General features: G+C 39.8%; 2 protein-coding genes across 3 annotated transcripts in view; both read right to left on the bottom strand.

Annotated features, from left to right (window-relative positions):
• slc16a4 (solute carrier family 16 member 4) overlaps positions 1-4956 on the bottom strand; it is a 49094-nt gene extending 44138 nt beyond the window's left edge. The window contains exons 1-3 of one of the 2 annotated variants that reach the window (XM_088331064.1): positions 4755-4956; positions 4479-4614; positions 830-915 (exon numbers count right to left, since the gene is read on the bottom strand). The gene's annotated coding sequence lies outside the window, so the exon portion shown is untranslated. The remainder of the gene's footprint in view (positions 1-829; positions 916-4478; positions 4615-4754) is intronic. The other variant, XM_088331065.1, reaches the window with a different exon arrangement.
• Positions 4957-7664: 2708 nt separating this feature from the next.
• On the bottom strand, positions 7665-12320 carry lamtor5 (late endosomal/lysosomal adaptor, MAPK and MTOR activator 5). Its single transcript, XM_088329896.1, has 4 exons — positions 12188-12320; positions 12025-12086; positions 9054-9171; positions 7665-8218 (listed from the first exon to the last, which is right to left on the bottom strand). The coding sequence occupies exons 1-4, from the start codon at positions 12220-12222 to the stop codon at positions 8158-8160; spliced, it is 276 nt and encodes a 91-aa protein (XP_088186022.1). The 5' UTR covers positions 12223-12320; the 3' UTR covers positions 7665-8157.
• Positions 12321-15790: the final 3470 nt, after the last annotated feature.

Here is a 15790-nt window from a genome sequence, read left to right as displayed (position 1 = left end):
CTTTCTCTCCTGGCTTTGATCTCTTTGAACTCCGGCAAAACTAACATAAAATGCGACAGAAACAAAATGAAAATAAATCCAAACAGCTTGCCAACATCATTTTTGCCGTTCCATGTATTCCGTTACTCCCCAAGCCTGCACAAAATTTAGTAATTTTATTCATATTTAGTTTCTTTTGTCTTTTATTAGCATATTTGGTATTGGAGTAATCCAAAAGTAATTGAAAGTAATCAGGTTAAAGTAACCCTACCCAACACTCATAGAAGACTGATACTACTGTGTACGACTATCCTAGCAGTACAAACAATTATATCCTCCTTTTCTACAATCTTGAAACACTATTACACTACTGCATTACTAGCCACCTTTTCAAAAGTCGGATCAACTTTCAGACTAATTACAGAATCCTGCATGACTGCAGCACTCCGGCATTTGTTTTCTTTTTGAAGGACACAGAACAGTTGGTAGAAAAGACACATTTTTTTGTTTGACAAGTAGGAGGTCGACTAACGGACAATCCTTTTATTTGCACTGACAATTCTCGACAAGTCTAGTGAAACTACACTCCCATCATGCTCTGGTGGCTCACCTGTCATCACTCATCTTACACTATTGTACAGGCCAACGTAAAGAAAATACAGCTTCTACCTGGATCTAATTTGACTTATTCCACTTATTCTCTCCATTTTTCTGTTTTCGGGGTGGGCTTATTTTGTCTGACTGTTCCATTAAATAATATAAAAACACAAATAACCAAAACATTTAGCGTGACCAACTGAACAAGCAGGGCAGCCTTCCCCCCCAAAAATAAGTGGTCTTTTTGTGTCACCTGTTTTGCTGGTTTGCTTCGGAACGAAGGTCACAAGTCAACGTTTCTGCGTGACATTCTGAGGTCGGGCGCTTCAAAATTAACACCTGCAAGGAGACCATTGAGTGAGCTGAGCAGTCGGTTACACAAATCAAAAACAATTGTTAAATATAATAATTTTTGTTTCATTTACTTTCATTTACGTAAAGAAAGCATTGCTAAGATGTAACTTCTATCTATGAAATGGCAAAAAAGCAACTCAACGTCAGAAAAATACTGCAGAAAAGTAACAAGTAAAGGTAACCTAGTGCCTATTTAACACCCAAAATTTGGCAATTTTACCTGTTACACATAAAAAGATAAACAAATCAAATAAACCCTCAGCTTTTTTAACAGTTAAATGTTGTTGAGTCATTTTGGACTGCTGCCTATCTAATACACACAAAAACAACAGATGACGTCAACCACAAATAATCTAAAATAGTACAATTTAATAGGTCAAATAGGAACTGTGTTTTTCTAACTATTGAATGTAAATGGGTACATTTTGACTGCTGCACATCCAATGCAAACATAAACAACAGGTTAAATCAACCCAAAATAATATAAAGTTGTAAAAGTTAATGTGTCAAATTGATCCAGTCAAGTCATGTTTATTTGTATAGCCCTTTATCACAAGGAGTCTCGAAGGGCTGCACATATCACAGATTATTGAAAACTACAGACTATTACTACACCATCCCCCTGATCTACAACCTACATGAGGGCAAGGAAAAACTCAAAACCTCCACATGAGGTAAATTAACCTTGAGAAGGGACCGCACATGAGTTAATACCCCTTCGAGGATGACCAGGCTGCACAAGCTATAGAATAGAAGTGTATTTTAAGCCTAGATTTAAACGGTTCCACAGAGGTTGCAGATAGAATCTCATTAGGCGGAGCATTCCCCTATTTTCCTGTCTGAGGCTTTCGAAAATGTTGGTATACGAGTGATCCTAAGAGCCAAGAAGAGATCCGCAGGTTTGAGAGCGTTCTCCATTCAGGCCCCGGTGCTGTGCCACCTCGGTGGTTGTTTGGCTCACTGGTTAAATCTTGATAAAAGATACAATGTCTCTGACAAAATAAATATGCCTTAGTAGAGACAGACACTGTTTTTCAACCATTAAATGTTATCGTAAATTTGGGCTACTGTATATCTTTTACACACAAAACAATCGCCTAATCAACCCAAAATATTGTAACAGTAAAAGTTATAGTGGGTCATAATGACCTACTGATTTTAATCATCAAATGTTGATGTCAACATTTTAACGGCTGTGTATTTAATGGCATATGAATAACCTATATTTTTTGTTGACAATATCTCTGTACTATTTGTAATTGCAACATCCATTGCAGCCTGGTCATCCTGGAAGGGGTATTACCTCATAGGAGGTCCCTTCTCAAGGTTTCTTCATTTTCCTCATGTTGAGGTTTTGAGTTTTTCCTTGCCCTCATGTTTGTTTCAGATCAGGGTGTGGTGTAATAATAGTCTGAAATAATAGTCTGTGCAATAACCTGTGCAGCCCTTTGAGACTCTTTGTGATTAAAGGCTATACAAATAAAAATGACTTGCCTTGACATGAATAGACACAAAAACAACTGTTTGAATCCATTTGTTTTCTGCACTGCTTATCCATTAATACACCATCCCCCGATTCAAAACCTACATGAGGGCAAGGAAAAACTCCAAAACCTCAATATAAGAAGAATGAAGAAACTTTGAGAAGGGACTGCACATGAAGTAATCCCTTTTCCAGGATGACCAGGCTACAATGGATGTTGCATATATGTGTGGTCTGTGCAGCCCTTTGAGACTTTGTGATTAAAGGCTATACAAATAAACATGACTTTACTTGACTTGAGTAGGCTCGTGAGGGTGCCTCTTCGGGCAGTCGGCAGGGGACACCCTGAACCGGTTGCCAGTCATTCGCAGGGCACAGGGAGGCATACAACCATTCACACGCGTATTCATAATTAGGAAGCACCAATTGACATGCCATAAATGTTTTTTAAAATGTGGAAGGAAACCGGATCGTCTGGATGAAACAGACACAGAAAACATGCAAACTCCGCACAGGGAAACCGGCAACTGGAATTGAACCCTGGACTTCTGTACCATGATGCTGACGCGCTAACCACTTATCCACTGTGACAGTTTAAGCAAACTCACATAACAATTAATGAGTCAAATTGAACCAAGGTGTTAAACTCGTCCATTTTATTGGGAAAATTCGGACTGCTGCACATTTAATACACACAACGACTAGTTAAATCAACCCAAATTAATATAACACAATAAAAGTTGATGGGTCTAATTGACCCACAGTTTTTAACTATGTAATATATAGGAATTTTGAACTTTTGCATACAAAACACAAACAAAATAACAGTTTAAATGAACCCAAAGGTATGTAACATTACAAAAAATAAAACAATTGCCGGGTGAAATTGAACTGCTGCTTTTTTACAATACATTTTTAATGAGTTATGATTTACAAAGCAAGAACAAGTCCCATTAACCCAAAAAAAATTTTAACAGGTCATACTGAGCCACATCAGGTTTGAATTTCAAATTGTTAATCGGTCGAATTGAACAATTGAACATATTATATTAGAACATTTAATAAACTAATTTTACATAATGTAAACACCAAAACATGCTAGTTAATCCACTGAAGATGCTGAATAGTTAAAAGACAACACAAGTTTATAGGTCAATCTGACCCGTGCCAGTTTTACAATTGGTTGTTTAGAGAAAATAAGGCAAAGAGTCTTAATCAGTTCATTTGAGTCATTGCATTTCTATAAAAGTTTTATAATTGGCCCGGCATTGTCTGGCCAATAGAATACTTCATTTGGATGCTTGGAGTGGTCAGTATCCAATTTTGCCACTAGAGGGCGTTAGAGACCCCCTGAAAGCAGACCACGCAAAAACGGATTTTTATCGATTTTGTTGGCATTTATTTAGTGTGCCTTGACACGAAACCTACATGAAGACATCCGGAGTCGCTTAAAGTACAACTGTGTAAATTTTCATAACAAACAATTGAACCGTTTTGGAGCCTATAAATCACAAACAAACTCACACGCACACACACACACACACACAAAACGGTATTTATACGGTAGTTTAGAGCTTTAGAGTAGATAGATGATTTATAAAGAATATCAAAACGCAAAATATGTTCTGTTTCTATGTACAGTAAAATGATTTTGGGGAATATAATAGTGCTTTTCAAGCAGCATATACAAACATTGTAAATAGTTTTGCGCCAATTCAAAAAGTTATGACGAATGACACAAATTTCCATCATGCATGAACCATGCCAATTCTCCTAAATCAATTTAAAATGACAACAAAAGTCAATCGGTCCATTCCACGCAGAAATTGTATATTTCGGGCATTGAGAAAGCCCCAAAAACTGGCCAGTCAAATGAATTTGACCATTTGCTTGCTCAACCTATTATTGGTATTTCAATGAGATACGAGTAATTTAATTTATAGCGGCATTGCGAAATCAATTCGTAAGTCAAGGCAACACAGGCTCGTATGTGCAGTGCAAAGCGTACGCGTACTGTTCTAAGAGTACCGCACAGGGGGGGCTGCCAAAACTGGGTGGAGGGTACCTCGAGTGGTTATCTCCGGAGTGCAGCCGGGTTGCATGGCTGTGCCGTCGATGCGTTGCCCCCTCCTCAATCTGGTCCTCTTCTTCTTCACAGAATGACAGTTAAAAGGCGCCTGTCATCGTCTTCTGCAGGCCACCTGTGAGAAGAACGGACGAGGTTGAGAGGGGGGTCGCGGAGGGCGGCGCTTTTGCCATAAATAACTCGTTATATTTTTAGCGAAGTCAAAGCATGCAGTCGATTGAAAAAAAAGTTTGTGAATAAAAAGTATCCTCAAACCTCTAAGGCACATCAACAGGGGCTTCTTCTTCTCCTCCGGCCATAACTTTTCATTTTAAGAGTTAGGGGTGGGGTGTTGAGAGCAAGCGAGGATGGGATGGTTGCAGAGTCCTGTGCATCCGCCCGGGTTCTAGCCTGTTCTTCTACGCGTTGCGGTTCGGTCCTCTTTGCATCCTTCTCACCTTCTGCAAGACGCTTGCGAGCGAGGGCGCAAGTCAAATGGGGGAAAGGGGGAGACGTAGTGAGGCGGGGTGGGGTCGTCAACAACAGGGGAGCTTAGCTGCGCTGGGTCACGTGATCGATACACAAAAACCTAATAAGTCTTCCAGGGTGTCATTACCTATAAAATCTTCATTTAATGGAGAACTAGGTGATGTCATGCTAAAAAAGCCGCTGTTGAGGGTATTCAATTGTTCATTTATTTTTGTCCTTTGACCACACAGCATGACACCACCAACAGGCGGCTAGAGGAATAGCAGAGTCTGTCGGTTCTTCGCACTGATGCACCTGAAGCACTTTCTAGAGGGCATCAGGTCAAAAATAATAATAATAACAATAATAATAATAATTTCCTTGTATTGTCATTCTGTGTAACAATGTACACAGAACGAAATGTCGATTGCACCTGACCCGTTGTAGCGAGCCGATGCAGCCGCAGCCAACAGAGGGCGCCGCCGACCAGTTGGGTACCTGGATGTAACCTGTCCTTGATGATGTTTTGGGCTCTGCTGAGGCACCATGTGGAGTAGTTGTCCATCCAGGAGGGGAGAGGGCAGGCAATGATGTGCTGTGCTGTTTTTGCTGTCCTCTGCAGCCACCCTCTGTCAGCCTCCGTGCAGCTCTGGTACCATGCGAACACCATATATTGTTTTTGTTTTTTCTCTCCTTTATTTTTAAAGTTCTTTTGCATATGTTTTACATTTTAAATGTATTTACTTGCACTGAAAGGGGGGAAGCCCTCAACTTTTGTTATACAGTGGAACCTCGCTTGTTCACGGTTCCACTTTCGCAGGTCTAAAAAATATTTAAAAATTAAAAATATCAAAAAATATTTAAAATTAATAATAATGAAAAATATTAAATCAAAAATAGAAATTACATAATTGTATAATATTCTCTCTCTCTCTACACCCATTTTCTATATGGTATGGTACAATTTTATACATGTACTACTGTAATCTTCTCATCTCATCTCATTAGCCGTACCGCTTATCCTCATTAGGGTCGCGGGGGGGCTGGAGCCCATCCCAGCCATCTCCGGGCAGTGGGCAGGGGACACCCTGAACTGGCTGCCAGCCAATCGCAGGGCACACAGGGACAGACAACTCATTCGCTCATTCACACCTATGGACAATTTGGACCGGCCAATTCACCTGAAATGCATGTTTTTGGAAATTGGGAGGAAACCGGAGTGCCCGGAGGAAACCCACGCAAGCACGGGGAGAACATACAAACTCCGCACAGGAAGTCTGGAGCTGGATTTGAACCCACGACAGGTTCCCATGACATGAACTGTGCCGCACAAGCGCTAACCACTGCGCTGCCGTGCTGCCTTACTGTAATCTTAAACCCCCAGAAATAGAAATTATTAATGTTAATTTGTTGCACAAAACGACAGACTAATTATGTTAGCTAATTGTAGTGTTTGCTTGTTTTTGAAAGCTGATAACGATAATTGGTTGTTCGTAAGTAAATTGTTCGGTAGAATAGTGTTCTAGACCTTCAATTGTTATTGTAAACAGACAACATATTTTACGGGTTTATTTTTTGTTATAACAAGAATTTCACTCTCTCTCTCCCTACCCGTATTCTATATGGTGTACTGTATACAGGGGGGTATACTGTATACCTGTATACGTTTTTCTAAGCATTTTTGAAGGGGCACTGCTACTTCGCGGATTTTCAGTTTTCGCGGGTGGTCTCGGTCCCCATTAACAGCGATAACCGAGACTTCACTGTACATGTATAATGATTTCCCCCCAAAAAAGAATAATGTGAACAAATTAAATTTAATTGGAATCAATAATCTCCAAAATATACCACTTGTGGTATGTAAAATAAATTGTAATTTGTATTTTCAAAAGGTCAATTTGTATGCTAGTTTGTCTATTTTTGCTTACTATTGTGAAATCAATATTGTTTGTATTTTTACGGCCAGGGGGCTTTGAATAAGATACATTGTTCCTTTACAGGCGGCACAACGGCTGGATGGTTAGCGCACTGGTCCATGGTGCAAAGGTCCAGGGTTCAATCCCAGTTTACATATTCAGTCGCAGGGCACACAGGGACAGACAATTCACCCGCTCATTCACACCTCGGGACATTTTGGACCAGCCAATTAACCTAACATGCATGTTTTTAGACTGTGGGAGGAAACCGCAGTGCCCGGAGGAAACCCACGCAAGCACGGGGAGAACATGCAAACTCCACACAGGCAGGCTGGTAGCTCGATTTGAACCCATGACCTGCGAACTGTACCAAGAATGCACTAACCACTCATCCACCGTGCCTCCCTCCATGCGTTTCCTTACAGTTTATTTTGTATAATCAGCTTCTGATTATGTGACAAATAATAATAATAATAATAATAACTTCCGATGTACTGGGTGTTAGAATTCCCAAATGACACAGCGCTCAACGCGCTATAAGTTACACATGCTGCGGAATCTTTAAGTTGCTGCTTCAAACAAAAAAAGTGACCCTGAAATACACATCGTCACGATTAGATATTATCACTACTCATTTTTGGCTAATTAATATTTTTCGTGCAGAAACAGTTCAATGTTTTGTGTGCATTTCTATTCACCCAAATGTGTGCTCAGTAATTCAGTTTAGCTTAAAAATGTATCATGTGTTTTCTAATTTTAAGAAGATCCAAAAAGGGTAATGGTTGGAGACATTACACGCGTATTTGAATCATGATAAAGTTTATTTGCGCTTGTTAATATAAAAGACACTTCTTTGTTAATAGATGTACATATAATATTAGAATAGATCATCAAAACGCAGACTGACATAATCTGGGCTGGGCAAACATTGCTAAGGGTTAAAGACATTTTTTAGACCAGGGGTCTCCAACGTGGTGCCCCCAAGGACAGCTGAGGCGCCCACAGACCTGTTCTTAAAATAGCTCACCAGTGCTGGGTCAATGTGATTTACTAGTCCAATTATTTTTTTGCAGTTGACTGAGTCTATTGAACCCCACTTCCAATGATCAACCTGGTAAACACATAGTAACAACATGTTAATAACATGATAAGTTAATCTAGAAATGTTTATCAAACTGGGTGGCCTTTGCACAAATTAGTAAACAAAAGTAGCTCGTAGTTTGAAAAAGGTTGGAGACCCCTGTTTTAGACAGAAACTGCAGGTTTTTCTGTGCGCTTTATTTTTCAGGTGGTTATCATGAAGAAATCTTGTGAATGGCGACTGTGACAGTTCCGTGACTCCTCACCAAAATGTTTCTGAAAAACAAGAGGATGCGAGTGTAAAGCTTTAAAAATGAACTTCTCCGGGTGACCGCGCAAAATCAAGCACGACAAAATATGTACGATGTTGTATGTATGTGTTGATGATAAAGTCATGGTATTGAGTGGTAAAATAGTTGCAGGTAGGCTGCATGGCTGTCACCACTATTGGCGTGTGAGTGTGTGTGTGAATTGATAAGTGTGAACCACATTGAGTCTTCAGTGACTTGAAAATCATCAAATAAATGCAAACCATTTACATCCGAGCCTCCAGTCCACAGACTCCGCCGCTAAGCCGCATGTGACACTAGGCGAGAGCGGTGCTAGGAATCAAATGGAATTAACCAATATAAAGGCTATGGAGTATTTCCAACGCTTTGCTGTTCACATTTTTGTTTGATTTATACTTGTTTTTTCCTTTATATCCATCATTTTTAGTTCTTTTTAAGCTTTTCTTGTCTTTTATTAAGGAAAATAGTTTTTAACATGCTATAATTTTTGGAGGTGCTTGGGTTGAATCTGGAGGTGCTTGAGCACCCCCCAAAACGGACTGGTTATGCCTATGAGTGAAACGAAAACTTTGAAAAAAAACATATTTGTTCGAAAATACAGACGAAAAGCCACAAAGCAAATACAGTACTGTACTACTTGAGCTTATGGAGTTGCCCGCTAGATGGCAGCATCTCCACACATACTAAAGCCATATTGAGATTTAGACCCCTCTGAACATCTACTCTGTAGAATAAAAGCAAAATACTATAATAGAAATGAAGATCAGTCATTCATTTCAAAGATCTAATTCAAGACTAACAAAATCAATGTTTGGACTCACCCAGAGTCGGACTCAAGGCAGACGGTGGGCGTGTCCGTCGGGTCCCTGGTGAGAGCGGCGGCCTGTTTAGCCAAAACAGACACAATGCCCCCGTGCTCGTCCGACAATGAGCCGCGGCCTGTTTAGGGGGCAGACAAAAACATCATAATAATAACTGTCAACTATACATGACAGCCACAATTGCATAAAAATCAGTGACGTGCAGCCAGGAGAATGAATTGTACTGTATCAAATGATTGTAATAATTCGGTATTAGAGCCCTTTCTTATTTAACTTCACAATTTTGGGATTTTCTTTTTCACAATCTTTGGATATTCACATTATATTGAGAAGACTTTACCTCATTCAGTGCCTGAATTAATAAATACATTTTTCAGAAGAATTGGAATTAGCATTAGAAATGTCTATTGTCAATTATATCAACGTTGTGAATCGGGATAGACACGGCACTGCAAGGGTAAAACATGTAATATAAAAACTCTGAAGAGAAAAAAAAAGATAAAAGACCATCAGGGTTTATAGGCAAAAAAAGACATTACAACATTGACTTTAGAAAAACTGGCCTAGGTTATAAATATAATAACGCAATGAAGAACAGTGCTTGAAAAACTGTTAAAGGGGGTTTGAAACAGCTCATCGGTAAGTATTAAGCCTCTGGGAACCATTTTAGACTGAAAAATCACAATTAGATGGCAGGAATGGCTTTGATCAGATCTTTTTCCACACATCAAAGAACCCCCAACTTCGTAGTTTTACTGACTGTATCCAGGGATTGAAAGTGTGTAGGTGGCCTCGAGCAGGCATAGTGAAAGAGTGTGGTGAAAAAAAGTTAATATATGGATAAGAACAGACAGATGCTTCAACAGAACTTTTTACTTTCTAAAAAAATGGGCAAAGAGGCATGACGTTTTGTGCACGCCCACAGAGTTGCGCCATGGTGACCAAAATCATGAGTTTAAGTCACCAGAAATAACATGCACTGAAAAGTTCTTGCAAAGTTCCTGGATCGTTTATACATTAGTTCGTTGTTTTTGCAATGAAATAATATTTTGCAAGCAAAGTGCGGCAGTGTTTATGGAAAACAAAACAGCAAAGATTGTCTGGCATTAAATAAGTAAATACAATTATTATGTAACACTTTGCTGTACTGAGCGTCTGCACGGGCAAAGTGAAGCACACTATTCTCTTCCCTCATTGCAGAGGGCAATCGTGAGACCAAGGATTTTGATTTGGCACACACCTCAGACCCACACAAAAGAATGAATAATAATATTAGCAAGCTGTCAACAAGTCACTTGTCCAGTAATATTTTACCTGTTGCGTGGACTTTTTTCCATAATGGAGAATTACCCGTCTAGTGATGCTTTTATTCAAAAGGAGTAGTATGTAACATATTACTGTGTGGAGCATTTACAAATGCTGAGTGAGACAGGCCAATATCTTGCCTAATGGCAGAGGGCGATAGTGAGACCATGGATTCTGATTTTGCGCACATCTCAGGTTCAATATTTTGCTGCTTCTGAATAATTTATTTTTTGGGGTCTAATATGACTCTTTCAATATTTTGTGTTGAAGACCCCTGGACAAGAAACACCAGACACGAACCTCAACCCCCCCATCACTGATAAGAAAATAAACCAATCCTACGGTAGGGTTCCTACAGCTTAAGGCAAGTCAAATTCAAGCCTTTTTTTTAAAACGCCATTTTTAATCATATTTAAGACCAAGTTGACATAAAATAAAGAATAAAACATTCTCACTCAATTTACACTTTAACATGGTCCAAAGTGGCAGCACGTCGGATGGGTAGTTAGCAGGCGGCCCCACGGTACAGAGGTTCAGGGTTCAATTCCAGCTACGGCAGCCTCCCCATGTGGAGTTTGCATGTTCTCCCCCATGCCTGTGTGGGTTTCCCCTCACATTGTCATTACTGAGGATAAGCGGTGTAGATAATGGACCAATGAATGGTCCAAAGTAAATGTCTTTGTTCGGAGTTGCTATGTGTATTGTGGGTATACCTAAAACATGGTCACTTGATGTTGCCACGAAAGTAAATCGGAGAATTAAAAAAAAAATTCTGAAATCTTTTTCGCTCAAACAAATATAAATCCTATTAATCTGTTCACATTTTTAAGGCTTTCAAAAATTGATTTAAGACATTTCAATGACAATTGTCCTGTTTTTATTTTAATGTTCAAAACAAAGTTTTCATTTATTCATTCATTCAATTAAGGTCTTATTTTCAAGACTTTTCAAGGATCCGTGGGAACCCTGCTACCGTAATCCAGTTTAAATAGAAATTTATATAATATGGAGGCCGTTTAGGGTAATCGTTTTTTTTTTTCCTTTTATTGGTCTTTACAGCAGGGCCGCACGGCGGCGCAGTGGTGAGCGCCTGTGCGGCACAGCTCTGAGGTCATGAGATCAAACCTCCTGTGTGCAGTTTGCATGTTCTCCCCGTGCTTGCTTGGGTTTCCTCCGGCCATTCCGGTTTTCTCAGGGCACACCGGTTTCCTCCCACATTCCAAAAACATGCATGCCAGGTTAATCGTCCAAATTGTCCCTAGGTGTGAATAAACAAGTGTGTTGTCGGTTTCTGTGTGCCCTGTGCCTAGCTGGCAACCAGTTCAGGGTGTCCCCTACCCACTGCCCGAAGATGGCTGGGATGGGCTCCAGCACCCCGCGACCCTACCGATGATAAGTGGTGCAGATAATGGATGGATGGACTTTACAGCTTTTTTTCCCCTCCTACATGTCAACTACTACACCCCCCCTGTCATTTACACAAATAAACACATTTGAGAAAGCAGACAAATGTTCATTTGAAATTGGGATATTATTGTGAAAACATGTGGAGAACTGTTGGAAGATCCTTGAACGAAACGTTTAAGAACACGTCTCTGATCATAAAATACAAAGAGTCATGAATTGCGGCACATGGTTTCATATAACTGGTCGTTTGTATGCTTACATGCCAGGTTGTGTCCTTGCTCGTCCGTACAAAGAACGCCGACGACGGCTGGATTCTTCATGCTGAAAACCAAAAGATAGAGAAAACAATATATGTGTATATATATGTTTCATTGGGACTATACCAAACAAACCAAGACAAAAAGACAGTCTTTATGTCTTACGTGTCGTCGAGGTGTTGCTCCAGGGTAGACTCCATCAAGAAAGAAGATATTCGGTGCAATATCGAAGGAAATTTAACTGCTTCTTGTTTTGATACGTTTCCGGTTGAGAGTCAGATGACTTACACGTCACGAACTACGAGTCGCAAAAAGTGTCAAAACAAAGAAGGATTTACGCGTTTGAGATAACGGTTCGCGGCAAACCAGTCGGGTAGTCATGTATCAAAAATAATTCCAAATACGATTAAATTTTCCCTGAGGTGTAAAAGAAGTTATTTTTTAAAAGGGAATAATTGAGTCTAGTCACGGCCAGTCTGAAGTCATCAAGTATCGCAGTTCGAAAACAATGTTTTTCAAAAAGTAAAGTTAAGCCATCATTATTTGTATAGCCCTTAATCTAAAGGAGTCTCAAGCCATTTTACAATTTAAAAAGAATATATACAGTATATAACTTATCGTACTTAACCTTTTTTTAATTAAAAATTCTTGAGGCACGCTGTCCATAGAAAGTAAAAAAAAAAAAATCTTGGCACCAGTTTGTTTTGTGTGTTCTTTTAAAGTTTAAATGATCCTTTTTGCCTGAATTATCAGTTTAAGTTTTTATCATTCGGGTCCATGGTGGCTTTCGGATATGATACAGGTTATTCATTTTGGTCAGTAAATATGCTATAATTTTGTATTTGACTATATTTTTAACATGTTATGTTTGAGTTACTATATATTTTTTTGCTTTTTCTTTGTTTTCTTTTTTTAAACAATACTTAACTTGACCAAAACAAAACTCAGGCGACACGGCGACTGAGTGTTTATCGCGTCCGCAGCACAGTTCTGAGGTCATGGGATCAAATCCAGCTACCAGCCTTCCTGTGCGGGTTTGCATGTTCTCCCCGTGCTTGCGTGGGTTTCCTCCGGGCCCTCCGGTTTCCACCCACATTCCCAAAACATGCATGTCAGGTTAATTGGCCGGTCCAAATTGTCCCGACGTGTGAATGAGCGAGCGAGTTGTCTGTCTCTATGTGCCCTATGACTGGCTGGCAACGAGTTCCCCTTGCCCACTGCCCGAAGATAGCTGGAATGGGCTCCAGCACCCCCACGACCCTGGTGCAGAAAATGGATAGATCATTGGAAAAAAACTCATCTGCTGCCACCTACTGATATAGAGGAATGTTACGGTTACTCAGCTCATCACTGTAGGTAAGTAACAATATTTAGATATGGCTTTTTTTTTGTAACGATAAAGTTTCCTGCAAAACAATAGACGAGGTCTCACAGCACAAAAGGTGCCTCAGAAAACAGGTTAAAAAACAAACGAATATTGAGAAAAAACAGTTCATAAAACATTTGCATTGGATCAGGCCTAAAATTCTGTACTTAGAAAAATGCACCTCAAGCTAAAAAGTGATCTAATTTTCAAAACATTTTTTTACAAATACATTAGAAATGTATTACATTTTAGTTGGCTAAAATATGTATTTAAACTGTTTAAAAAAAAAAAACTAGTAGGTTTTGTCATTTACCTACTCTTGAGGTAAATGTTCGTGACAATCCATTAAAAAGTATGATGCCAAAACTGGGTGGCTCCGATTACTTTGAATACCAAAATAAAATCTGATATAGAAAATAGTTTATTCGTTTTTTAAAGTAAAAATATTTATACAGGGCAGCACGGCGTATGAGTGGTTAGCGCGTGTGCGGCACAGTTCTGAGGTCATAAGATCGAACCTTCCTGTGTGGAGTAGGCATGTTCTTTGCTTTCATGGGCACTCTGGTTTCCTCCCACACTCCAAGAACATGCATGTCAGGTGAATTGGCCAGTCCAAATTGTCCCTGGGTGTGAATGAGCAAGTGAGTTGTTTGTCTCTGTGGCTGGCAACCAGTTCAGGGTGTCCCCTGCCCACTGCCCGAAGATAGCTGGGATGGGCTCCAGCACCCCCGCGACCCTACTGAGGATAAGCAGTGCAAATAATGGATGGATGGCTATTCATACAATTTTTGGGAAATCTGTTCAGCTTTGCGTTTTTTTGTCATTATAATGGACCGTCAGTCATCTCTCGGGGGCCCGACGAGCTCCACTATATACCTGCCAACTCTACAGCTTTACGCGTTAGACTACGGCTTCGTCCTCTAAAAACAATTTTTTTTTTAATTAAACTTTTTTTTCAAATTTAAAAAACAACCCAAAAATCTTGCCTTGAGACTAACGTTTTAGTCTACGGCTGCTTTATTTTGAAGCACGAGTCTTTGTGCATGAATAAACAGCTCCAAGAATCGCATTGGATTTCTTTTTCAGTAAAAGTTTGCCACTTCCGGTTCCAAACAAGCAAATGCTGTTTTTAATATTCTGGACACGGATTGTGTCTAGCGCGTTAAAATAAAGTGTGCGATAAAAAATACTGCTTTTAAATGTCAAAAATTGGCGTGAATGTCACTGCACTTCGCAGAGCAAAATGTTTGAAGGCCAATGACATCACCACGACAACCACGTGAAATTGTCTGACTTTTGCTTGCCTGATGCATCATATCGATTATAAGGTATCGCATAAATGGGATGAGTACAAACCCTGGGCGTTTTATTTGCTCGGCATTACCTTGATGGATTTTGAGAGGGAGTCATCCTGAAGACAGGCGAGCTCCAGAAGCGGTGCTGCGGACGCAGCAAAAATGAGCCGATATGATTATGTGGCTGCCACATTGGAGGAATCCATCAGTGGCGCTGCGACAGGCTCGCATCCTAATAATGCTAAGCCAGACTGTACACTCAATCAAAACCTGACAGGCGCACACTTACACACTTCATTAATTGCATAGCGATGTTTGACTGCATATGGTATGGCCAAGTCCCAACTTCAGTATGTCAGATAAGAGACTAACCGCACCACTGCAGCAGAGATGGGGAGTATGCCAGTAAAGTCTATGTAAGTGTTTACATTTTCAAAACAATCAAAATATCTGTGTCAATATGTGTGTTAAGAATTCTCTAATATTTGATCTGAGCTGTCATTGGAGACATTAGAGTAAGCTGAAAAAAATGAAATTGTTGGTATAGTTAAAAAGCGGGTGCGATGTTTGAGGTCTCCTTAAAAAGTTAGAGGGTAAATGTTTTCTCGATTAAGTAATAATACCCAGCAGTTCAGAGAGCCTTTATGTGTTTCATTCCACCATGTCTATCTGCTTTTATCTATTTTTTAGCAAAGCTGTTTGGGGTGGAACACATAGCTGGGAGGAATGGGGGGTGGAGGAAGTGCTGGAGAGTGATGTCAAGCTCATCCCAACGTTTTTTGTTGTTGTTGGTTTCAAATTGGTAGTGTAACATGGAAATGAGAGGCTTACTTCAACTACAGTCAAAACGCCTACCCAAACCCCAAGAAAGACGAAAAAAGAAGAATTTATTCAAGCGCATCTAAAAACCGCACAAGCTTGCACATACATCATATGAGCTGACACAGGTAATAATGATGATACAAGCAAGAAGATGGCGAGTAAAAAATTCCGTACAGCTGCCTTAAAGAGACATTGTGTATTATTTAGTGCCTACCAGAGGTAAAAGAATCTACACTCATTAAAAATATCCAATATTGATTTGGGTAATAAGCAAGAATACATGAA

This window comes from Urocampus carinirostris, chromosome 3, assembly GCF_059441175.1.
Source record: "Urocampus carinirostris isolate Australia breed hairy pipefish chromosome 3, RoL_Ucar_1.0, whole genome shotgun sequence".
Lineage (NCBI taxonomy): Eukaryota > Metazoa > Chordata > Actinopteri > Syngnathiformes > Syngnathidae > Urocampus > Urocampus carinirostris.
Note: the sequence above shows the minus strand (reverse complement) of the source record. Positions and strands in the feature narration are given on the sequence as shown.